The sequence below is a fragment of the Heterocephalus glaber genome, unplaced genomic scaffold (assembly GCF_053883595.1).
Source record: "Heterocephalus glaber isolate CG9 unplaced genomic scaffold, H.glaber_assembly_v1.0 deba00000738, whole genome shotgun sequence".
Lineage (NCBI taxonomy): Eukaryota > Metazoa > Chordata > Mammalia > Rodentia > Bathyergidae > Heterocephalus > Heterocephalus glaber.
The window spans coordinates 3,531,994-3,557,210 of NW_028258161.1; the positions used below are offsets into that span (position 1 = coordinate 3,531,994).

Below are 25,217 nucleotides of genomic sequence, written 5' to 3' on the forward strand. Positions count from 1 at the left end.
CTTTTCAAAGGAAAGGGATGGACTTGGGGACACAAAGTGATCAAAAGGCACCCTGGCGCTCCTCTTCTGATTCTGCGGTGTGTGACTTACCGCTGGGCAGGAGGAGGCCCGGGCGCAGGCGGCTTACCATGTAGTTATCACCCAGGAGGAGGCAGGCGGATGCGATTTCCAGGAAGTAATACAAGGCCTTGTGGTTTTCTTCCAAAGCCACAAAGTGCTGGGCCAGGGGCAGCATGGTGATGGTGAGGACCTCCTCACACTGGCAGGACTCCTGGGGGAGGACAGTCTCCTCTCCCTCCTTCATTTTGGTTATCACTGTGTCGAAGAACCCCAAGATCTGTTCCCTTACCTCCTTGGGGCTGTTCAAATGCAGAAATCAATAGAGACAAATAAATAATAGACACAGCACAGCTTTTGACAGGAAAATATCTTTGAAAACTAGTAAGAACAAGACCAGAAAACCAAACATAGATGCTACCAACCAAACCAACACGCTCAACCCTGACATTTCCCCACCATCGCTCCGAGGCCAAAGGGACTGAGCACAGAGCGATGCGAATGGTGAACCCCCGACAAGTGCTTGTGCTCTGCCTCCTACGCGTGTGTGGCTGTACCTGAGGTCTTCAGGAAATAGCTCGGGTTTCTTATGAAGGTCTAATTTAGGAGCCAGGGTCTCTTCTTCAGCTAGAAAATAAATAGACAGACGAGACGTGTGGGTCACTGCCGTGCTCCCCATCGGGGAGGGGACTCCTGCGTGCTTCTCACTGTCCCGGGTTGCTGCCATCGCCAGGGACTGCACAAGCCCGTCCCCTGGCCCTCCAGTGAGACCCTGTGCCTGGTTCTCACGGCAGATCAGAGGTGCAAGATGCCACCTCTAGGCTGTGATGGTTCTGTGTCCCCTCTACCCTCCTCCTTCCCCAGGAAAGCAACTAGTTCATTTCTTTTTCTTTTTTCTTTTTTTTGGTACCAGGGATGGAACTCAGGACCTTGTGCTTGCCAGGCAGACACTGCTGAGCTACATCCCCGGCCTGAAAGCAACCAATTGCTGAGTCCCTGCAGGAGCCTCCTCCTCGGGAGGAGCCGAGTCTCTGACTACCCACGAAAGCCCTCTGTCCAAACTTTCCCTGATCATGACAGGGGCAGGAAATAAACTGTTGCACCCTTGTGTCAAGCCACTGAAACCCCAGGGTTCACAGAGCTGTGACATTCTCCTCACATCTGCCCTGCAAGAGCTAAAACGGCACTTAACCATGAACTTAACAATGCCAGTTTCTAGTGGAAAAATGGAGATATTTAAATGAAATAACTCAAAAGGCTAAAGAGAGCAGAGAATCGGTGGGTGTGGTCGTGCACAACTGTAATCCCAGCACTCAGGAGGTTGAGGCAGGAGGATTGCCACAAATTTGAGGCCAGCCTGGATGGGCTGCTACATAGTGAGTTCAAGGCCAGACTGAACTGCATAGAGAGACCCTGTCTCAAAAAACCAAAAACTAAACCAAATCAAAACAAAACAAAACAAAACAAACATCTCAAAAAGAAATCTCTCCACAGTACATTACTTGGTTATGTAATGGGCATTTATGTAGTCTTAACAATGTAGACATGGTTATCTAATGCTATTAACATAATACAGGGGGCAGTTGGGCATGTTGGTCCTTGTCTGTAGTCCTAGATACTCAAGAGGCTGAAGCAGGAGGATCCCTCTTAACCCAGGAGTTCAAAATCACCCTGGGACATATAGTGAAACCCTGTCTAAGGAAGAAGGAGGAGGGACAAGAAAGGAGGAAGAGGAGAAAGAGGAGCAGAAGGAGGAAGAGGAAGAGGAAGAATATATACATAGAGAGGGAGAGTGCTAAGGAGTGGTATAACAGAGTGATATCCTCATCTGCCATAGCAAGAAGGAAGCAAATAATGTCAGATTTTGATTTTTACATGTTAGTGAGCCTAGCTACTTGGGAGGCTGAAGCAGGAGGATCACAAATCTGAGACCAGCCTGGGTAATATAGACTGTTAAAAAAAAAAAAAAAAAAAGGAGTGAGTCTAGGAATGTAGATCAGTTATAGAGTTCTTGCCTGGCATACGTGAGACCCCAGTACAGCACCCACACACACACACACACATACACACACACACGCACACACACAGAATGTGAAAAATAGCAGTACTTACATGCCAGTTAGTATACAGAAGTAATGCCTGGAGAGATCAGCTAAGTTACAAATGCTTGCCTCTGAGAAGAACTACTGAAGGTGATGTAGGGCATTTGGTCATGCAATTAGTGTTTTATGATAAAACTTTTAGAAAGCGCGCGTGTTTGTGTGTGCACATGTGTGTTCTGAGACAACTCTCACTATGGAGCCCAGGATGGCCTTGAACTCGCTGCAACCTTCCTGACTCATCCTCCCTGCTGTGGGGATTACAGGCCATCACGCCTGGCCTTTTTTGTTGTTTGTTTAAACCTTTCCTTCCAGTCTGTCTAGCTGACAGCCTTTGGACAAATGACAAATTCCAGCTGGAACAATTGCAGGTCCTGGCCTCGAACAGGCAGAGTTCCCGAGGTGAGAACGTCAGCAGACGTCACTCAGAGGCCTCTGGTCCCAGGTGCTCCGAAGCGGGGCTGCCAAGCTCTGTTGCAGGGCCCAAAAATACCTGCGACCGTTGTCTTTGATGACCCTAGCCAGCCCTTCAAGGTCAGTGCTGAGACCTGCCTATCTGCTAGCTTCCAGCATACTACAATTCCCAAAATAAAATGTGGCTCTCCCTCCCCTGGCTAATTCTCTCTTACGCATATTTTTTTTTTGCACTGGAACCTGTTTCACACTCGACCCCCCAAGTCAGAACTTTGCTGTTCCGAGTTGGACATCGCTCCCTTCCCTGTCCCCTGGGTCCTGTTCCTTGCTGTGAATTGAGACCTATGCCTTGTGCCTCCGCCTGGCCCCGCTTCACTCGGCCTGCACCCCTGTCCTTGAAGCCCTCCCTGATGGCCTCACCGCTCCCCTGAGCTCCAGGTGCCTGTCCAGGCCCTCCCTTCCCCTGGGGCCTGAGACGCCCACATCTGGGATTCCTTGTGCCTGGGTCCTCGGGCCCCAGACCTACTCCTAGATCTCAGCCTCCAAGTGCCCCAGGAATAGTTATGGTTCGTTGGGAACCAGGGTAGTTTACGTTGATGACTGTGGGATTTAACCAGCTCCCTCATGGTGCCTATGTCCAGTTTGTTGAGGCAAATGTCCACCGCGAAGTGGTGATAGGGAATGAAGTTGGCGCCTCGGCAGCGGCCGCATCGGTGGGCATTTTCCTCCAGGAAGTGGGCACATTTCAGATGCATGGCTTTCTTCTCGTCCTTGAGCCACAGCTCGTAGGCTGTCTTCTGCATCATAGGCCTGCAGAATCGGATGATGTGGCACTGGATCACCTTGTTGTACAGCTCCTGGAACCCTTTGTCATCTAAGGAGACAGACACGGCTGTTCCACCAGGCAGTGGGCCACCAATCAGCTCCTGCTGCCTAAAGCTGATTGGCACCCGGGGCTCACTTCCGGGCATACTTACCCATCCCTTTGCCGGGGTTCAGGGACAAGGAACGATGATGTATCTCGAAGGAGGCATCCTGCTGCTGGGCCAAGCGCAGGTCCTTGCCATTCTGGAAACAGACGAAGACATCTGCTTCCACCAGGGTGGTCAGGGCCTCGATCATCATCTTCACGTCCCAGCAGGGCAGGATCTCGAAGAGCATCTCCGTGGTGCAGGTCAGGCCTGTGATGGCTGCACACCTCACCAGCATCTGGTGGGAGAGGCTCATGCTGTCCAGCTGGATCAAGGAGACTTCTGCGGGGGGAGCCACACACGGGACCCCGTTATGGGTGTTCATCACAACCACCCCTCTGCAGTCCTGAGGTGCAGGGACCCAACTGATTGTGAATCTCACTCACAGACCTGTTTATGCTGGGACTGCAGAACATGCATACGCTATCGTCTAGAAATACACACGAACAAGAACGAGATTGACTCAGAGATACTGAGATTCTGTGTCAAAGTGTGACCAGGGACCAGCCGTGAGGCTCTTGTCTGTCATCCCAGCAGTCTGGGAGGGAGGCTGCTTGACTTATGGAGACCCTGATTTAAAATTAAAAGGGACTAGGACTGTAGATCAGTGTGAAAGCCCTGGGTTCAATCCCCAGTCACACACACACACACACACTGTGACAAGGGTGTGGGAGGAAAGGAGAGGCCATGGTACGCCACAGCAGTCGAGCCTGCTGTCTTAGTCACTTTCCCACAGACAAGGCACAATACCTGACACCCACAACTCAAAGGAGAAGAGGTTTGTTTTGTTTCATGGTCTCAGAGGGTTTGGTCCATGGTCGGCTGGCTCCAAGACAGAAATGGCGCCGTAAGAGCACGTGGAGGAGAGCTGCTTAACCCATGGCAGCCGGGAAGAGGGGGAGAGCAGAGGAGCCAGGGACAGGAACGCACCCTTCCAGCTCAGGCCCCCAGTGCCCACCTCCACCAGGCCCCACCTCCTAACAGTATATTCAGCTCCGAACTCATCAATAGATGAATCCACTGACGAGTTTAGCGCTCATGACCCAAGCTCCTTCCAAACACACTTTGAAGTTTCATTCTAGATCTAAACCATCTGCTATTCCATTTTTTTGGTTTGTTTGTTTTGAGACAGGATCTCACTATATATATAGTTCAGGCTGGCCTCAAAAGCGAAGTGATCCTCTTGTCTCAACCTCCTAAGTGCTGTGATTATAGGTGTGCGCCACCACACCCAGCAACCACTTGCTATTCCTGTTCTTTTTTTTTTTTTGGTACCGGGGATTGAACTCAGGTCGTTGAGCTTGCGAGGCAAGTGGTGGAACCACTGAGCTAAATCCCTGGCCCTCCTGTTCTTTTTTGACTTCTCCAGCTGGTCCTCTCTAGCTTCTTCATTGGCTTGTTTTTTCCTGGAACTTCTCAGTAATAAGGCTTTTCTCTATCTGCCCCAGAGATTCATTTATTCTCATGACACACATGACATCTCTATGCCATGAGCAAGTGTCACAGAATTCATGGCTTTAATCCCAATATCTCATCAGTCGCAGTAGCAAGCCTGGCTTGGTTGTGCACATCTGTAATGCCAGCACTCTGAGAGGCTGAGCCAGGAGGATCACAAGTTCAAGCTTAGAACGGGCAACTTAGAGACATGGTGAGACCCTATCTCAAAAATCAAAAATAAGAAATGGCTGGGGATGTAGCTGAAGGCCTTGGGTTCAATGCCCAGGACTTCAAAAAACAAAACAAAACAAAAGTTTCAGCATCAGAGTTCTGGTGGCTTCCTAGGTGTTCTGACAAAGATGTCCTTACACTAGAGACAAAATGTCAACTTCTCAAATTGTCCGAAGAACACAGTAGAAGCTGTTTGCCCACCTTCCAACTGTGTGTGGGGAATGAAACTGAAATGACACTTATTTGAAGCCAGAGAGGCTTCAGCTATCCCTAGGGCACTCTCGTAAATGTTTAAAGTTACTTGGGGCTGGCATGGACTGAAGCTGGAGGCACACCAGAGAAGCGCTTTAAAGTCATTTTCCTTTCCAAGTCTAGTAATACATTTCTGATTGTTTCTTTCTCATAAAAGCAGACGGCAGAAAATGTCTCAGTACTGTATTTGATTTGTGTCATCCCCCCCTCCCCGCCGCATTCTGGTTTATTTAATCAGAAACTCACTACACTCCGCTCTTTTACCAACTGAATAAACCTTGGTTCAAATCAGACCCCAGAACAGGTACAGGGGGAGGGAGGATCCTAATTAGAAGGAGGAAAACCAGCCTCCTACGCCGCCTTCCCACTACCCGGGACAATCCAAAATCCAAGAGCCCATGACTTTATCCTGCTCCTTTGGACAGTCATCCTAGAGAAAGCAAAAGTGGAGCTGAGGAGAACAGGAACACACCAGGTCACATTTTCCAAATTTTCTTTACCTTTTAATGAGGTTGGGAGTGACAAGTTTTTCAGTCTGACACCACTTGCAAGGGTACAGACAACGTCATTTCTCTCCTCCACATTAAAATATATTTTTAATTCATCCGTTGACTTAACGAAACTCTCTATGGGGAGATAAAGGGGAAGAAAGATTGTGAGTCATTATCTTTGACTTAAGAAGCCTGATTTTCTGATAAACACTGAGTTGGGTCCATGTAAGAAAGAGTGACCAGGGGTGTGTGTTGGCTCATCACATATTCCAGAACACCTTGTTTCAAGGAAAACTGAAATCAAACGTATAAAAAATGTTTGTCATAGAAACAGTTTTGCAGAAATTGAATTTTCAGTGCACTTAGGTTCGATCTCATAGCACTCAGTAACTCATACTTGTATGCACGTTTGCTACCCTGCCCTAGTCTTGTACAGTTAGTTCCGACTTATGAACATTCGAGTTGCGAACTTTCACAGATAGGAACAGACCTCGTATTACATAGGTGCAAACAAGTCCCGGAAGTAGCTCACGCGTCTGCCGACCATTGTCAGGGCTGTGCTGCGCGTGTTCACTGTACAGTGCGACCGTACACAGCTGTTCGGTGTTCACTCGGGGGTCGGGATGTCCCCGAGCAAGAGGCAAAGAAAGCAGTGTCGAGGCGGGGGTTTGGCTTTTTTATGCTGTACGTTGTGTCAAAGGTGTAGGAGACTCACTTGGTCAGACTTCCGAATGTTCTCCTGGAACAGAACTCGTCTTTAAGTCTGGGGTTTCCTGTACCTCACAGGTGACCCAGCTCACTGTCTCCCCAACCCCGATCCTGCTTACGCGTGAGAACAGGATTCTGAGGTCTGCCTTCAGGTGGGCTAGAAAAGCCCGGGTGGATCTGAGGGGCCACCAGATTTGGAAACCTCCTGCCTCAGAATCCCAGAATGTTTGAGCTGGTCATTTTACCTCTGAGAAATACGGATTTTTTTTTTCCTCCCTAGGTGACACGCACAAGGAGGCAGGGCGTGGCAAAGCTGGCTGGGGAAATAAGCAGGTCAGGTGGATTATAAAATCCCAGGTCAGTGCCAAATAATTCCCAGGAGCCCGTATGTAGAACTTCTCGTGGGTTCCTGCGAGATGTGGACGGCATATAAAACACAGACCTCAAGGGCCAGGGATTTAGTTCAGTGGTCTTGCTGCCTGCTGTGCAAGCTCAAAGACCGTAGTTCGATACCTGGTACCAAAAAACCCCCCCAAAAACCACAGATCTCGAGGTGCCGGCTAGCGTGACTCCTCACCTGGACTGAGGTGTACTTTCATTTTTGCTCTTTTTCTCTTTCCTTTGACCCAAGTTCCCTCTGCAGAGCCAGTTTCTCCCTTACCCCTTCACCACTCACTTTTCAAATAAACTTTTGGCATCGTTTTTGGTTTGTCTTCTTCAATTCTTTGTTGGAGGCCAAAAGGACCTGGGAAACTTTCACTGGCAAGCCATCATCGCTAAAGAAACGACCTGCTAACACTTCCGGTTCGGACGCCGGGCCTGGAGATTCGCAGTGTTGCTCCGTGCCGGTCACAGGCAGGCGGCCTTCCCTGCTGTCTGCGGAGGCCCAGCTTTGGTTTCGTGGGCCCCCCTTCGCCATCTGACCCTACAGGACGTGCCCGGCGGAAGAGGCCCCACGCCGCCTTCTCCACAGAAGGCCTGGCCACAGAGAACAGCCGGACAGACCGTCATGTCTCTGAGACTTACTGAACATGTTATTCCAGGTCACGGTGGACTTTTCCTCAGACTCCCTCGCTCGGAAAAGGAGCACCTTGTGGTGGTCGAGGTTTAGCAGCAACTCTTGACAGTAAGAGGGAATCCCGCAGCTCACCTCCACCAGGTACCTACAGGGCAAACAAGGCAACCACTTTGCGTTAAAGAACAGCTTCTACTTCTTTTTTTTTCTTGAGACCTCTGTAGTCCAGGTCTTAAACTTGCTATGTTTATGTTAAACTTGCTAGGCTGGCCTGGAACACTTAATCCTCCTGCCTCCGCCTCCTGAATGCTAGGATTGCAGTCCTGTGCTACCACACCCGGCAAGAACCATCTTTTAAGAAGTTAAACTATTTGACTCTTCAATCCTTTGAAACTAATCTCTTCTCATTGCCACTTGTTTCAGTCTGTTTTCTAGTTTTAGGGATTTCTTTTGTACTGGAGATTGAACCTAGGGCATCACACATGCCAGGCAAGTGCTCTACGTCCTTGGCCCTTTTTATTTTATTTTGAAACGGTCTTGTTAAGTTGCCTAGGCTGGCCTCGAACTTGTGATCCTCCCGTCCCAGTCTCCTGAGTAGCTGGATTACCAGTGTACACCACCAGATCCAGCCTTTTCTTTTTATTTCACTTTTTCAATTCTATAAAAACATATCTTTCCAAACTTAAAACTACAAAGTAAGGTACATCCTCAATCTTGTTTCTCTTCCTCACCTTATAGGGAATGATTTTGATTAGTGCTTGGTGTATCCTGATATTTCTTTTTAAAAAGAAAAATGCATGTTCATCCACACACAGAGATCTATTTAACCTTTTTCTTAGGTACAGGAGAATGATACACAGACTGTTATAGCATTGAACAGTGGATCCTGGTCATCTCTTCAGTAGACCTTTCTTCTCTTTTCACTGTTATATAATGCTCCACTAGGTGGATGCCTCCTAGTCTATTAAAATTATCTCCTGAGAGATGAACATCTGGATTGCTTCCAGTCTTTTATTTATTTATTTATTTATTATTTGTTTATTTATTTTTTGGTACCGGGGAACGAACTCGGGTCCTTGCGCTTGTGCAGCAGGCCGAAAAACCACTGAGCTAAATCCCTGGCCCCAGTCTTTTATTTTTAATTTAAAAAGTAATTTATGTATTTATATTTTTTGAGACAGGGCCTTGCTATGTAGTGAGGGCTGGACTTGAACTCATGATCTTCCTGCCTCAGTCTCCTCAGTGGTAGGATTATGGGCATGTGCCACCATCCTCAGCCCAATGTTTTAAGACAAATAATGTTCCAATAAAATTTTGTCCATGTCACTTCATCTTTTTGTCAATATATCTTTGAGATAGGTCCCAAAAATTGGTAAATGCCTAAACATGTTTACACACATGCATGCACACATGCACGCACACATGCACACACGTGTGCATGTGTGTGTGTAGGTAGTCAGATTTTGCCTGGAGTCGTTTAAAATGAGCCCTTGTTCAAGCCATTTTTCTTCTGGAAGCAAGACAACCTCACTAGAAAGAATGGTTTCAGGGCCGGGGATTTAGCTCAGCGGTTTTGCTGCCTGCTGAGCAAGTGCAAGGACCTGTGTTCGATCCCCAGTACCAAAAAAGAAAGGTTTTAGATACATACAGGAAGGACTGTAAATCCCAGCTAAAGAAGAGACCTTGGCCAGGGAGTAAATCATGCCTGTATCCCAGGTACTCTGTCGACTGGGACAGGAGGATGGAAAGTTCGAGGCCAGCCAGGCATGGTGGTGTATGCCTGGGATCCCAGCACTCTGGGAGGCTGAGGCAGGAGGACTGCAAATTCACGCCCAGTCTGGGCAATTTAGCAACTTGGCAAGACCCTGCCTCAAACAATAAAAAGTAAAATGTCTGGATGTACTTCAGTGCAAAGGGCCTGAGTTCAGTCCCCGGTCCAACCATTAAAAAGTCTGAGGCCAGGCTGGGCAACCTAGTGAGACTCTGTCAAATTAGATTGCAAAGGTCTGGAGGTGGGTCAGTGGTTGCCTAGCGTGTGAAGCCCTGGGTTCCTCCGTACCACAAAGAAACAAATAGGAAAGGAAAGGAAAAAGAGCCTTCGTGTTGCTAGGGGTCTGCTGCAGGCCACGTGGAGGAGCCGCCAGAAATTCAGGAAGCCCTGGAGTCTGGGACAGGAGAAGTGAGGGTCCCTAGGACCCCATATGGACCCCATGCGAGACGCAGCCGCTCCAGAAGGGGGCGCTGCAGACACAGCAACACCTGTGTCTCACTTCTGGGACCTGGGCGTGACCCCAGTTGTCCAGGCCTCGGGCCGGGAGCCCTGGGCCACTCACATGTCCAGCTCTCTAGAGATGCCGGTCACGTTGAGGTCGAAACAGGCCTTGTTGCGGATGTCCTTGGGCAGGACGGCACCCAGCGTGACGTAGGTGGTGTTCCGGTTCTTCATGATGGTGTTGGCGGCGGCACAGGGATCTTCCATGAAGGGCGACAGCGACATGATGATGAAGATGGGGACCGTCTGGATCAGCTTCTCCAGGAACGCCCAGGACGTCTTGTCCACAAACTGGGCCTTGTCGATGATGAGAATAATCCTCTGCCTTCTGGATGTCTGGACGAGGTGGGAACACGGAGAGAGAACGCTGAGCACCGCAGGGTCTGACCGTGTGCGGGGAGGCACGTGTGTGCAGAGCAAAGCTTTTCCTTCCTGGCAGACCGCATTCATTTGGAGCCCACCAGCTCAGGACCCTTAGTAATCTGGACGGTGAGCTGGAATACTTCTACATGAGCAAACGTTTGCGTCACAATACATTTTTAAGAAAGGAAAGGGGGAAGCAAGGGAGGAAGAAAGGAAACAAATGCTGAGGCTGTAGCTCAACTGGCAGAGTGTGAGCCTAACAGGCACAAGCCTCTGGGTTAGATCCCCAGCACCAGAAATGAAGAAATGCATAAATACATAAATAAATATATTTTTGAGACAGGGTCTCACTCTGCAGTTCAGGCTGACCTTGAACTCACTATGTAGCCCAAGCTGGCCTGGAACTTGCAGCAATCCTCCTGCCTCAGCCTCCCAAGTGCTGGGATTACAGGCATGCACCACCACATCCAGCAATAAATACTTTTTTAATGATGCCGATCTGTAGTATAAACAGGGTGGCAGGGGTACCCACAGAAGCCAAGAAAAAGTGTTCATTCCATTGGGGAAAAAAACCCCACAACCTGCCACATCAGCTACAAAGACGAAGAAGCTGCAGGGAGATCTTGATGTGGACTCACTGAGCACCCACAGGCTGCACTCTGGACACGGCGGGGAAGGGTACAGAGCCAGTCCTGCACCTGCCAAGTTTATGGAACAAAGCCGTGGGTTCTGTGACGTCTCTAGCGGATCATGTTCCCCTTCTCCAGTACAGACAACCCTTTCCTAACTAGTCTGAATTAGTCATTCACTCATTAGTCATTCACAGTTCTAGTTGTTGAGGGTTCTGTCGTAAACAGAATGTGGAGCTTATCCTTCCGATTTGGCCACTCTCAGAGCTGGCCCTGCCTTCCCACTGGGAGAGGCGCAGCATGGGGAGAGCTTCTCCCTGCACTCCCTGCTCCGGCCTGTTTGGCTCCCTCTGGGAAGTCTGGCTTAGTCCATCTTTCCCTCTGTGCTGGTACCAACAAAAGCAGCAGAGCCTTCTTCAAACTTGGAAGTTTCTTAAAACAATGTTACGAAGTGTTACAGCACAGTACCAGACATGGCAGCACTGGGGGAGGCTGAGACAGGAGGATCACAAGTTCCATCCCAGCCTGGGAAATTTAGACACTTAGCAAGACCCTGTCTCAGAGTGAAAATTAAAAAGTTTAAAAAAAAAGGCTGGGGATATGTCAGGAGCAAGTCTACATCATTCTGGGGGAAAATCATTTGATTAGGCCTAGTTCTCCAGCCTATTGGCCAGCTATGGGATTTTGAGACAAAACTCCATTTTGGCCCCCAGTCACAGCTAAGACCTCAATGATCCGGTGATGCTGTGATGCTCCAGGACAAGATTACACCAGCTGAAGACATCCTGGGAGGAACAAAATCTTCATCTACTCAGTTCCTCCTTGTTCTTGGATTTCCACAGCCCGCCCCTCCCAGTCATTTGTTACACTTTGTTTATCCCGTTTATGGCCATGTACTGAACTCTCTGCAAGTCATTTGTTATATTTGTTCCTCTCCATTAGCAGGGCTGGGGATGCGGGGAGGCTTTCCTCTTTGCTGCCCAGAGCAGCACTGATCAGGCCCAAAGCTCAGCTTCATCTCAAAGTCTCATTTTTCTACCTTTCCTGTATAATAAGTTAATTTTCCTTGTGCTGCCGTGGCTTACAGGAGACTAGGAATCACTCCAGAGGTCCTAGTAGCGTCCCCTTTCCCTGTTCCCTACAGGGATATAGCTCAGGGCAAAGGCAAAAGCAAAGAACAGAGAGAGAGACTGGGTTAGGATGCAGCGCAATGGTATAGCACTTGCTTGCATGTGTGAGGCCTTGGTTCAATGCCCACCCCACCCCCCGATAGTAATATTAATAATAATGATAATAAGATGAGATTGAATGGGGGTCCTTCTAATGTGAATAAAAGCCAACATTAATACTGCACTTCCTGTGTTCCACACAGTGCCAGGACATCTGCTCGGCTCAGCCTCACGACACCCACGGGATGTGGTAGGATTGAATCTATTTTCTGAGGAATCTAAAACCCAGTTGCAAACCCGCCGGGAACACACAGGCAGTCAGTGCCCCAAAGGCTGCTGGCACAGTGCACGTCAAACGCAGCATCAGCTGTGGCTGCCATGCCTCAGAGCCCACTGAGAAGTCGTCAGAGAAAAGCGAACAACTCAGTGGTCCCTCAGCCTGACCCCAGCCCTAGTTTTTCTACCTCAAGGGGGAGAACTCACAAAGGCGTATTTTAAAAGAAGCCTCTAGGTGTATCTGTGAACAGCAGTCCCAGGTCTGACAGTGACTGATCGCTGATTGATCTTGCTGGAGATTAAACCCAGGGTCTCACGCCCACTAAGCAAGTGGTCTGCTGCTCCAGCCCCAAAGCCTGACGTTTGCATACCGGAAGGGGAGAAGCAGGTTGGGTTACTGACTTTAATACAGCACCACAGGCTCATGCTGATTGCTGATGATGCACCCGGCCTGGGCTTGTGAGGAGTGAGGCAGAAATGAGTGGGAGGCTCCCTGCCTCCTGGAGCTTGCCAGATCCTGGAGAGGAATCACACCAGGCCAAGCCGCGTCTGAGAAAGAAATTCACAGCTTTGCGAAGCTTCAGTGGAAAAGGACTGCGTCGCCCCCAGGGATTGGGAGAGCTTCTCACCAAAGCAGTGGCCTGGGAGGACGGGCAGCATCTCTCTGGTTAAAAGAGCCCTTCTGGCTCCTCTCAGCATGGGGCCCACTGGGAGAGTAGGAACCCTGGGTCGGAGGTGCATGTGCTCTGGCTGTGCCACAAGGGCAAACTGGAATGGGTGGGGATGATGGAACAGGGATCAGTTGGAAACTGTGCAAATGGTTCAGGGAGTGATGAGAGCCTCAGCTGAGCCCAGGGCCGCTGCACTGAGTTATATCCTCAGCCGGTTTTAGATTGTGGTCCTCCTGCCTCAGCCTCCCTGGATGCTGGGATTGCAGGTGTGCACCACCACAGCTGGCCTGGCAAGGGAAACATTTTATTTTGTCCCATTCTCCCCGTGAAGCCCCCTCCCCTGGCAAGGGCAACTTTAAATGACATGTGAATGAGTTTGCCACTAACAAAACCAAGAATCGGGATCTGAACAAGGAGGAAAGGGTCTGTGGCAGGAGAAGACAGTCTGATATTCTCCACCAAACTCAGCGTGAGTCACCCCAGCCAGGTGCAGCGCTATGGGTGAGGGCCAGAAGGTTCCACTCTGTGCCTGTCCACGGCTAGTGGACATTTGGAGTCCTGTGATTCTTCAGAGAGGGCTCCCGTGTGTGGAGTGTTTCCTATGAAAGAAGCACTGAGTGTTTCTCATAAACTCCAGTCATTTGAGCCTTATACCCCCTTATTTCCCATTCGATACATGATCAGACACAAGCAAAGAGAGGTTACGTGCTGGGATTTGAGGTCACTCACGTACCAAGTGACAGGCCTAGGGGCTCGCACCTCCGGAGCCTGCCTGCAGGGCCTGTACAGTAAGCTTTTTTCATTCGGTTTGTTTGTGTTCAAAGTGCTGGGGATTGAACCAGGGGCTCTATCTCTGACCCACACCTGCAGCCGCCATAACTACTCAGATGTCTCGAATCTGATACAGATAAGAAAAATGGCTGGAGAGGCATGAGCCCCAGGAGTCTTGTTAGGGACTCCTTTGAAGAATATCTATTAAGATACATTATTAGCTCGAGCTTTGGAAGGACTTTAGCCTTCGCTTTTGTGTGTGTGTGTGGTACTTGGGATTGAACTCAGGACCTTATGCTTGTGAGTCAGGCACGGTACCACTGAGCTAAATTCCTGGTCCTGGAGGACTTTAGGATAAAGCGCTCACATGAGTGACTGTTAATCCTCATGTGTCACCTTCCCTGGCTTAAGGAGCACCCAGCAGATGGGCAGAGCACACTCCTGGGTATGTCCAGGTATGTCACAGAGAGAGCTCTCTGGCCCTGTATCTGGTCCCTAGCCCTGTCCTCTCCAGTCTATTCCCCTGCTCGGCTTCCTGGCTACCATGAAGCAAGTAGTTTTCTCTGCCACACACTTCTGCCTTGAGGTTTCTGAAGCCTTGTAGCCAGCTGGCCATGGACTGAATCTCCTGAAACCATGAGCCAAACTAAACCTTTTCTCCTTTAAATTGTGGGTGTCAGATATTGTGTCTCAGCAATAGGAAACTACTGTGACACACTCCCAAAGGGCCTTGCCCGTGGACCATGAGCCTTTATACAACTTCCTCCACCCCAGCTTGGCACACAGAGATACTTACTTTCTCCAAGATCTTCATAAACAGTTTTTCCACTTGCTTCTGCTTTCTCAAGGCATTCATCCTGGAAATCTCCCGGGAAGTGGGAAACTGTACAAAGAATTAGAAGAATATCGAGTATATGGAAATGTCAAAGGGTACTACTAGCTTTGTGACACTGGGCAAATCATTTAACTGTTTTGTGCCTTAAAAATCCTCAAATGTTAGACAATCCATAATGTCCTTCCCAGTCTTGCTAGAATAGTATAGCTGTGATGGAAAGGTGAGAAAAATGTGAATCAGCAGGTGGCCATTTGGAATTCTTGATGCAGTATTTCTGAATGCCCCTGCTATGTCTCAAGAATGTGGATACCAGCTGAGCATGGTGGCACACACTTGTTCTCCCAGCACTCAGAAGGCTGAGGCAGGAGGATCATGAGTTTCAGGCCAGCCTGGGCTGCATGGTGAGACTCTGTCTAAAAAAAAAAGCCAGGTGTGGTGGCACACACTTGCAATGCCAACACTCTAGGAGGCTGAGGCAGGAGGGTCACAAGTTCCAGCCAAGACTGAGCAACTTAGTGACTTAGCAAGACCCTGTCTCAAAAAGTGAAAAGTGTGTGTGTGTGTGTGTGTGTGTGTGTGTGTGTGTGTGTGGAGGGGGATTGGGGATGTAGCTCAGTGCAGAAGCTCTGGATCCAATCCCCAGTACTGCAAGGAAAAGGAGAGAGAAAGAGACAGAGACAGAGGAAAGGGCCTGGAGATGCCACACACTGGTAGAGCATGAGCTCAGCACACATGAGGAGCTGAGTTCTGTCCTCAGTGCTGCAAAATAAGACTCCGTGTGCACTTCCAAAGGAGGCAGGGAGCCCTCTCCCCTAGCTGGGTGCTGCAGATGAGAAGGAAGATAGAGGCCAAGAGAGGCCGGGCCGGAAAGCAGCGGGGTGGGCTTGTTGCCCTGGACCCTGGCGGTTTACCTGGACATGGAAAATGTCATTAAGGAGGCAGTAGAACTTCTCATCCATCAGTCTCTTGACTTTATTTTGAATATTGGACTGTCGCTCCTTGTAATGTTTACAAGTGTCCAGACCTAGCACGTTGGCCATGAATATCTGGATAGTATAAAAATTCTGGTGGAAGCTGATCTTTGTCAGTGCAATAGCAACAGTCCTGTTTATGAGAAAATCAGGGATCAGAAAAGAGTTCTAAGTGTGATTGTTTTTTGAACAGGCAAGGTTGTAGGGAAGCTCTGATTCCTCATATTCTGCGGGCCGACAGTTACCAAGCCGTCTGCAAGCTGCCTCATTCCTGTCTCCGAGGCCCTCCCTCATCGCCTGGCTGTGCCTCGCTTTCTTCTGCTCCTGCTGCCTCCGATTCTCCCCTCACAGAAACCTCAAGGTCAGCCAGGTGCAGACCTATAGTCCCAGCCCTCAGGAGGCTGAGGCCGGAAGATCGCAAGTTTGAGGTCAGCCCGGCGAATTTAGTAAAATCAAGGCCAGCCATGGACAACAAGAGGAGACAATGTCTCCAAACAAACCGAGGTTCCAGTTAGATGCAGATCTTGGGGCTGGGGAGCTCAGTGGCTAACTGCATGCCTGGGTACATGGTGAGAACTGGAAGGCTGAGGTGGGAGGATGGGAGTCTGAGGTCAGCCGGACTTCATGGCAAGACTGCCTCAAAGTAAATAAAAAGTGAAAGTAAGCTTTGTTTTCATGGCTCTTCCATTGCCTAAAAGTGTAGATCCATATTCCTCTGTGACGTGCCATAGTTCCAAAGCCCCTTTCTGTCTTCCTCTGTGTTTTGTGGTGCATGGGCCTCTGCCCTGAGCCACATCCGCAGCTCTTTTTAATTTTTAAATTTTGACACAGGGTCTCACTAAGTCACTAAAGTGCCCAAATTAGGTTCCAATTTGCAATCCTCCTGCCTCAGCCTCCCAGAGTGCTGGGGTTTCAGGTGTGCATCCCGGCTGCCTATCCATCGACTGCTACACTCTGCCCCGGTCCTCGCCCTCCGCCAGTGCGCAGGTTCAGGTCTCCCTCGCATCCAGGCTCCTGTCCCGGCCTGAGCTCCAGGGGCAGCCCGGACAGTGCCTGCTGAGGCTCACTGCGGGTCTCCGCCAGCTCGGCCTCCTGGAATGCACTCCGATGCCCGCGAGATGGGTCGCGCACGCGCTCTCCTGCATCGCTCTCCCTGCTTCTATTCTTTGGCCTTCAGTTCAGTTTATTTTTGATTAGTATGTTTGTGACTCATAATAACCACACTCCTCGTGGGGCACATCGCAACTCGACCCTTTATACTCCCCTCTCCTCCTCCTCCCAGACCCCTTCGCATCTGGAGTCCACCCCGTCCCCCTCTGGTCCCCTCTGAGTTTGCTCTTTAAGTTATTTACAGCGTGGGCCTCTCACATGAGAGAGACCATGTGATACTGAGCCTCCCGCGTCTGACTTATTGCACTCAGCATCACGGCCCCCAGATCCAGCCATTCCTACTGTCCTCTCTCCCCTCTCTGGCGCGAGCTCCTGTGGACTGGGATTCACAGAGCTCATACCCAGGGCACTGGCATTTGCTATGGCCTCGCTTGTGTGCCCTCAAATCCAACTGTTGAAGTTGTAGACCCATGTACGTCAGAATGTGCCTTATTTGAGAACCGGGCAGTGGCAGAATAATTAGCTATGATGAGAGCAAACTGAGCTAAATGTGGCGGCACACCCCCGTGATCCCAGCACTCTGGGAGGCTGAGGCAGGAGGATTGCAAGTCTGAGTCCTGCCTGGGCAACTTAGTGAGACCCTAACTCAAAATAAAAATTTGAAAGAAGGGTTGGAGATGCAGCTCAGTGAGAAGGCCGTGGGTTCAATCCCCAGTCAGTGCCACCAAAAAATAGTAATAATAACAAGAAATAATAATTTTTTTAAAAGATGAGATCATCCTGAAATAGGCCCAGCCCCCTATACCTACATGACTGGTATCTTTCTAAGAGAGAGAGGCCTCTGTGTCCCCTTGTGCATGGTGGCACCGTCACGCTGCGTGCGAGATGTCTCCTTGTCCTATTTTTACTTGGCCCAAACTCACTCTGCAGAGCCTCCTACCTTAATAAAACTTTTAGTTTTCCTACTTTTAATAAAACTTTGGAAAGAAAAAAAAACCAAAAAGGAGAAATGTGGCTGGGTGCAGTGCCGCCCCCTGTAATCCCAGCTCCTCAAAAGCAGAGGGCGAGGGAAGGGTCCCTTGAGCCCAGGGTGGGAGCCCAGCATGGGCAACGGAGACCCCACGGACCCCATGTCCAACCTGAAGCAGGGAGGACTGGACACGGAGAGCAGGGAGCCCCCACCCCCCACCCCGTGAGGGCGAGGCCAGGCCAGGCTGCTGCTTCCACCAGCGGGAAGCGCAGAGCCCGGAGAGGACTGCCTGGCACTCTTCCTGCTGGGGCCTCTAGAACTGTGAGCTGGACAAGTCCTGGAGGCCACGCCCGCCCACGCCAGAACTGCGTCCCCTTAGCCTGGTAGCCACCAGGGCACCAAGCCATCCTGCAGCTGAGGGGGAGTCAGGGAGTGACTCAGCCGATGCCTCCTGGGTGTGAATTATCCCCTGAAGTGTGAACGAGCGTCTCCCCTACAGGTTTAGTTACGCTGACTTGTGACTACACGGCAGGATCCGCTTCCAGGGGTGCAGATGGGTGACGCTCTGTGTATGAAAATAGAAGCCAGGCGAGCTGGTGCACCCTGGCAATCCCAGCACTCTAGGAGGCTGAGGCAGGAGGATCATAAATACAAGCCCAGCCTGGGCAACGTAGTAGTTTAGCAAGACCCTGCCTCAAAATAACAAATAAAAAGGGATGGGGCTGTAGCTCCGTGTGAAGGCCCTGCGTTCAATCCCTAGCACTGGAAAAAAAAAAAAGGAAGAGAGGAAGGAAGGAAGGGAGGAAGGAAGGAAGGGGGGAGGGAGGCAGACGGAGGGGGAGAAAGAGAGCTAAGAGGTGTTAGTTCTGTATGTGCACATACCAACTGCCCTTGATGAAGGTCATCATTATGTACTGCAAGTATGGACTCATAACAATTATAAGAATTTAAAAAGAGAGAAAGAAAGGAACTGCATGAGGAACATGAGGTTAGCAGCTCGGCTCTGGGCTCCCGGGAAAACCCAAAGGCCTTCCAGTCTGTTCTGCCCACCCAGCCCTGCCCGGATCACAGCACCCACACTGGTTACCCTCCACGGGCTGCACCCTGGGGCCGTTTAAAGCTCTCAAACACCCCGGCCCCCACGATAAATAAGGCTTTCCCAGTCAGCCTAGGCTCTCAGTTCCAGTGTTCCTTGGTAGGGGTCACACACTGCACAGCTGTAGTTGTATCTGGTTACACCAGGCAAGTAGAAAGGAGGAGAACAGCAGGAGTGAGAAGGCTGCCGGGGTCCGCGTGGGGAGGGAGGGGTCCCCGAGACACACACCTGTGCCTCTCCCCTTGGGCCAGGTACTCGATCTCCTTGAGGATCTGACTCTTCCCGTACCCTGCTGTGCCTTCGTATATGAGCACTCGGCTGCAGCCGGATATCAGGAACCTCTTCATGTTGTCCATGAAGTACTTGATCTCCTTGTCACGTCCTGTTATTTTTTTTTGAAGGAGTAAATGCATCATCTATAGAGGTACAGGCCAGTACACAGTGACAGTGCCCCCAGGAATACCCCTGGGGTCCCCATGGCGTTGTCCACAGACCCTCTGCAGACCCTGTGCACTATGAGCCCGGGCTGGCCTCAAATTCTGGGTCCTCCTGGCCTCATCATGCTGGGGTTATGGGTGTGCACCACTGCACCTAGCCCTGGGGTATTCTCAGTTTTAAAAACCTCCCTCCAGAACTTTCTAATTAATAAGGTGGCTTTACAGTGTTTATTTGATTACTATAAGCTGTGAAAAGAAGAAGAAACAAGACTCTTTCCACCTCTCTTTTTTTTTTGGTGGTACTGGGGATTGAATCCGGGTCCTTCACACTCCCAGGAAGGAGCTACACTCCCAGCCTTTATTGTTTATTTTGAGACAAGTTCTCACTGTCTCACTATGTCGCCCAGGCTGAGCTCAAACTTGGAATCCTCCTTCCTCAGCTTCCCAGAGTGCTAGGATTACAGGCATGGAGAGAGGACAGAGGTGGTTCACAATATCCTAGGACTTCTGAATGGGGTCAGAATAGAAAGGTTTGGAGCCAGGTGTGGTGGCGAAGGCCTGTGATCCCAGCACTCAGGAGGCTGAGGCAGGAGGATTGGTGAGAGTTGGAGGCCAGCCTGGGCTACATAGTGAGTTCCAGGCCAGCCTGAGCTACACAGAGAGACCCTGCCTCAAAACAAACAAACAAACAAAAAGTGCTTGCTTCAGCAGCATACATTTAACTAAAATGGAACAATATGGAGAAAACTAGCATGGTTGCTGCATAAGGGTGACACAAATTTTTGAAGAATTTCATAAATTAAAAAAGGCAGAAAAAGAGAGAAAATGGTAGCACTCTTAAAAAGAAAAAGAAAAATAGAGCCAAGCATGATGGTGTATGCCTGAAATGCCAGCACTTAGGAGGCTGAGGCAGGAGGATCATAATTTCAAGCCCAGTCTGGGCAACTTTGCTAGATCCTGTCTCAAAAGAACAAAAAAGAAAAAAAAAAGAGGGAAAGAGACAGAGAGAGGGGAATGAAAAAAGAAAAGAAAAGCACAGAGTAGAAAACTGATATATAGGATCAATAAATGGCAATGGATTTATTTCCAGAATATATAAACAATTCCAGAATAGCTGTGATAAAAATATAGCCCAAGTGACAGCTGCCAGATGTGCATAGATGTCTTATAAAAGAAGACTGACAGGGATTTCGATCTAGGAAGGCTCCCTCCCACTTATCAGTCCCCTGTGCTGCAGTGCAAGCCCTGTCAAAATAAAGACACACACATATACACACAAGAAATAAAAATAAAAAATAAAAAATAAAAAGGCTGAGGACATTCAGAAAGCAAGAATCACTCCCTACCCAGCAAAGGGTAGCCCTCATTTCCTTTGGCCCTGAGGTTCGCCATGCCGAACACACTGAAAAAGAAAGAAGGAAGAGATGTCAGGCAGCAATTCTAAGAGCATGGGGGATTGGCTTTTGTTCCCAGATGGTCTCCTCTTAAATCTCCAGCAAGAGTCTAAGCCCTAACTCAAGGGTTGCAAATGCCGACAGAAGAGAGGAAGAGACGTTCTACTTGGTCAGAGAGAGTGCAAACCACCCCGTACCAGCAGTTACCATGGCACCTCGCGTATGGTTCCACAAATGCTTATTGAGTCTTCGAGAGTATAAGAGACTCCTTTCTGGGGAAACAAGATGCCCAATACAGGGCCCAACACACTTGGCATGGTGCAGTCTCATGTGCTAGAAAGATTCTACCACTTTTTAAACAATAGCTCACCTTTGCTGGCCTCAAACTCAAGATCCTCCTGCCTCAGCCTCTCAAGTTCTGAGACTTCCGGTGTGCACCACCATACCCAGTTCAAGACCCTGGATTTTATCCTCAGCACTGGCAAAAGAAATGTTGTGCTGGGGGTGGGGCACATGTTTGTGGTCCCCGGAAGATAAGACAGGAGGCTCACAAGTTTGAGGCCGGCCTGGGATACTAGAGTTTAAGGGGGAGGCGAGGCTGGAACGTCAGGGCTACCATGTGGGTCACTACAAGGAATCTGAACGCTGTCCTCAACATGATTGGAAGCAACTGAAAGATTTTAAACCCAAAGTGACATCCACACATCTAAGTTGGCCTTTTCAGGATGTATTTCACTAAAGACCCAGAAAAGGAACAATGGCTTATACTCCTGTAACTTTGCCCAAACCCAGGCCCTTGGCCAGCCTGTCAGTCCATTCTCGATGGTGTAAAGAAGCCCTCAAATGAGCAGATTCTGGGTCTGTTTGTGCAGTGTTTGAAGAATCACCCTCGGATTTCCAGGCTGAAGGACAGAATGGGGTCTCCCCTCGGGCTATAGCAGCAGCAGCAGGATGGAGGGGAGATGAAGGGCTTTGAAACCTGGGCATTGGTCTGGGAGAGAATATATTTCTGAAATGCTAGACTCTCCATCTCCTGCCTGAGCAGCATCCTCCTCCTGATTCTTCTTCAGAAAATACCGAAAACTCAATGCCCAGACTCACACTTCCTCGTTGAGGCCCAAGCACTGGTAGACCGGACCCGAATCTGCAACGCCTTTCATAACTTTCTTGGGAACTTCTTTAAAGAAGTAGGCTGGGAGGCTGCTGCTATTGTAGGTGACAGAGTCACAAGTCACGATTCCCGGGTAGTACATCATCATCCTGGCAGCGATGTTGACCTTCTGACCAATGACTGTCCCGGAGAGAGGGAGGCAAAGCCACTGAGCTCAGTGTCATCTGAGGTCACTGCCCCGGGACAGCTGCCCTTCCTGCCTTCACCTCTTGGGAACCACATGAGTTTCACCTTCACCAGCCGTGCGCAGCCAGTGGTTATTTCCACAAATATTCAGGGGTAATCCCGCCCCCAGCATTGCTCACCCGGGGGCCAAATGGACAGCCTGGTTCAAGTCGGAAGGACCTGGGACACGAAGAGGTCTGTAAGCCAGATGGCCACGGGCCTCAGAGCCTCTCAGATCAGGCGTAGGAAAACAGAAGCCGGACTGGGTGGCACAACCCTGTAATCCCAGCACTCGGGGAGGCTGAGTCAGCAGGACCGGAAGTTTAAGCGTAGCCTGGGCTACTCAGTTAAGCAAGGCTTAGCAAGGGCTGGGGGCGTAGTTTGGTGCAAAGCCCCTGGGTTCAGTCCTCAGGGCCACACCTCGCACCCACACACACGCCCCTCATCTCCTGCCAAGCGTCCTGTGCCCACCCTGGCCTGGTGATTGCGTTTCTCCCACTCACGCACACCCCACCCCTGGCCTGCACTCCCTCGGTCCCGCACCTCCCCGGCCCGGGCAGACTCGGCACCTGTGTACTCGTGTCTCACGGTGTGTCCGATGATCCCACAGAAGACGGTGCCGCTGGCCACGCCCACGGACACGGTACTAGCGCCAGGAGAGAGGGTTGTGAGAAAGAAGCAAAGATGCCGAGTATTGAGATAAAAAGGAATTCCAAAAACGATGGCGAGCACAGAGGAAGTAGGAAGGGAAGGAGAACAATGAAGCGGGTGCAAAGGGCTGGGAAAGGCTTTTTGATAAATAATTCTCTAAAGTTCGTGTGGTGCCCACGCATGGTCCCAGCACTCTGGGAGGCTGAGGCAGGAGGGTGGCGAGTTCAAGCCCACGCTCGGCAACTTAGTTAGACCCTGTCTTAAAACAAAAAATAAGGAAAAGAGCGGGGATGTATCTCAGTGTGAGGGCACTGGGTTCAATGTCCAGTATCACACACACACAAAGAGGAAAGTAACAACAAAAAACCTGCACCCTGTGTCAGTCGTTCATGGTCGTTCACAAGGCCTGCGGACAGGACAGGCAGTTTGAGTTCTTCGTTCATCTTGTCTTTCTTTCTGCCCCGGGCCCCACCCCACAGACACTCACTGGATCTTGGGGACCTTTGAGCAGAAGTCAAATATGTCCACAGCGCTCTCCAGGGCGTGGGTGACCTCGTTGGGCTCCTTCTCTCCAGGGAAACCAAAGACGCAGAGGAAAGAGCAGCCCTGCGGGAGAGGGCAAAGCACAGCTGGCCGACACCGCGCTGCCTACCGAGTGCCACCTCAATTCTGCATAAGATCCAGGTGGGGTTTCTCTTCCACCTGATTTGGTTTTGCGTCGACCTCGTATGACTTGTAGTAAGTACAGCAGCAGCAGAGTTTGGAAGCCAGGTGTGGTACTGCACACCTGTCATTCCAGTACTCTGGGAGGCTGAGCCAGGAGGATCGCAAGGTTAAGCCCAGCCTGGGAAACTTAGACTTAGCAAGACCCTGTCTCAAAATAAAAAAATAAGAGGGGCCGGGGATTTACCTCAGTGTTTCTGGCACCTGCCTCGAAAGCACAAGGTCCCAAGTTCAATCCCCAGTAACAAAAAAAAAAAGAAAAAGAAAGAACAAAGACCCAGGTGTGGTGGCACACACCTGTGATCCCAGCACTCAGGAGGCTGAGGCAGGAAGATCACCGTGAATTTGAGACCAACCTGGGCAACATAGTGAGTTTAAGACCAATTTGAACTACATAGCGAGACGCTGTCTCAAAAACAACAAGAAAAGGACATGATAAATAAAGGATGGTATGTTAAAAATCTAATTCTGTATGTGTTACAACCTGATGAAACGCAAATGATCACTAAATTTCCTCAGTTTCTTCAGCCCTCTCCAAAAAGCACCTGATCAGTGTCCAATCCGTTAAGGGGCTGGGCCCTGTGCCGCCGGGAGGCACAGTGCCCTGATTTCAGGTCTGTGTGCCCCTCCCCAGGGCACCAGTGAGGCTGCACTGTGCAGCACGGGGCCCAACAGTGTGGCAGGCCAAGCACTTGGCTCACTCTGCCTGTGACAATGGCATCTGTCACTCGGGAGTGACCGTGAGATGCCCCCAGCACTCAGGGCCTCACACACACTACTGCAAAACGCTCAACAATCAGCTGAGGCAGATCTTGGCCCTATGGACAGAGGAACAAGGCAGGGAGTGGGGTGCACATCTGTGATCCCAGCACTCTGGGAGGCTGAGGAAGGAGGATTGCAAGTTTGAGCCCAGGCTGGGCAATTTAGCAACTTGACAGACTCTGCCTCAAAATAAAAAAGGCATGGGGATGTAGGTCACTGTGAAGGCCCTGGGTTCAATCCCCAGGGGAGGGGGGGGAGGGAGAGAGAGAGAGAGACAGAGAGAGAGAGAGAGAGAGAGAGAGAGAGAGAGAGAGAGAGACAGAGAGAGACAGAGAGAGACAGAGAGAGCAGGGAGAGGGGGAGAGAAAGAGAGAGGGAGAGAGGGGGAGGGAGAGAGAGAGGGAGAGACAGAGAGACAGAGAGAGGGGGGAGAGGGGGAGAGAGAGGGAGAGAGAGACAGAGACAGAGAGAGAGAGGAAGAGAGAAAGAGGGAGAGAGAGAGAGACAGAGAGGGGGGAGAGGGAGAGAGAGAGAGAGAGAGAGGGAGAGAGAGAGAGATACGGCTGGGCACCCACACGAGGAGCTGCAGAGGCCCTGGGTTCATCCCAGCCCTGCAGGAAGGTGCAGGGAGCTGGGCACAGCGGGACCCCTGGGTCCCCGCTCCTCAATGACTCAGGCAGGAGGATCCCTGGAGTCCAGGAGTTCGAGACCAGCTTGGGCAGCACATTGAGCCCCTTTCTTAAAACACAAAGATGGTAGCGGTGGCGGGTTCAGGGTAAACTAAGGCTCAGGAAGCCGGATGACTGGCTGAGGCCACACGGAGCTGCTGCTCCCCCTCTGTGGTCCCCTGAGCATTCCCTAGGCAGGAGCTGGAGGGCAGTGGCTGGCAGTGATCCCTGAACTCCCCATGGACAGCCCTGGTGCTGCCTACCCAGCGGGGGGCCAGGACTGATCTTGCACCTGTGCTTTCAGCCTGACAAGAAATGCCAGAGAGACGGTGGCAGGATGAGCAGTGCTGGGCAAGAAGTAAGTGCTCCGCTGTCTCGTGGTGACACTGGGGGTTGGGTTTAGGGTCAGGAGCGCAGAAGGCAAGCCCTGTGCCACTA

The 25,217-nt window shown here is 50.5% G+C and overlaps 1 protein-coding gene and 1 non-coding gene across 8 annotated transcripts in view; one reads left to right on the forward strand and one right to left on the reverse strand.

The window, feature by feature from the left end:
- Positions 1 to 25,217, reverse strand: part of Adcy10 (adenylate cyclase 10) — a 74,213-nt gene that overhangs the window by 15,181 nt on the left and 33,815 nt on the right. For 4 of the 7 annotated variants that reach the window (XM_087206853.1, XM_087206849.1, XM_087206848.1 and 1 more), the window contains 14 exons: positions 23,114 to 23,232; positions 22,545 to 22,621; positions 21,741 to 21,930; positions 20,592 to 20,647; positions 19,037 to 19,190; positions 15,573 to 15,765; positions 14,623 to 14,709; positions 10,009 to 10,283; positions 7,687 to 7,823; positions 5,962 to 6,087; positions 3,548 to 3,823; positions 3,163 to 3,444; positions 615 to 684; positions 128 to 359 (listed from right to left, as the gene is read on the reverse strand). In XM_087206853.1, the coding sequence (XP_087062979.1) occupies positions 128 to 359; positions 615 to 684; positions 3,163 to 3,444; positions 3,548 to 3,823; positions 5,962 to 6,087; positions 7,687 to 7,823; positions 10,009 to 10,283; positions 14,623 to 14,709; positions 15,573 to 15,765; positions 19,037 to 19,190; positions 20,592 to 20,647; positions 21,741 to 21,930; positions 22,545 to 22,621; positions 23,114 to 23,232 (2,274 nt within the window). The other 3 variants (XM_087206852.1, XM_087206851.1, XM_087206850.1) reach the window with 3 other exon arrangements.
- On the forward strand, positions 19,941 to 20,047 carry LOC147829122 (U6 spliceosomal RNA). Its single transcript, XR_015449602.1, has one exon. It is a non-coding gene; the product is annotated as a U6 spliceosomal RNA (small nuclear RNA).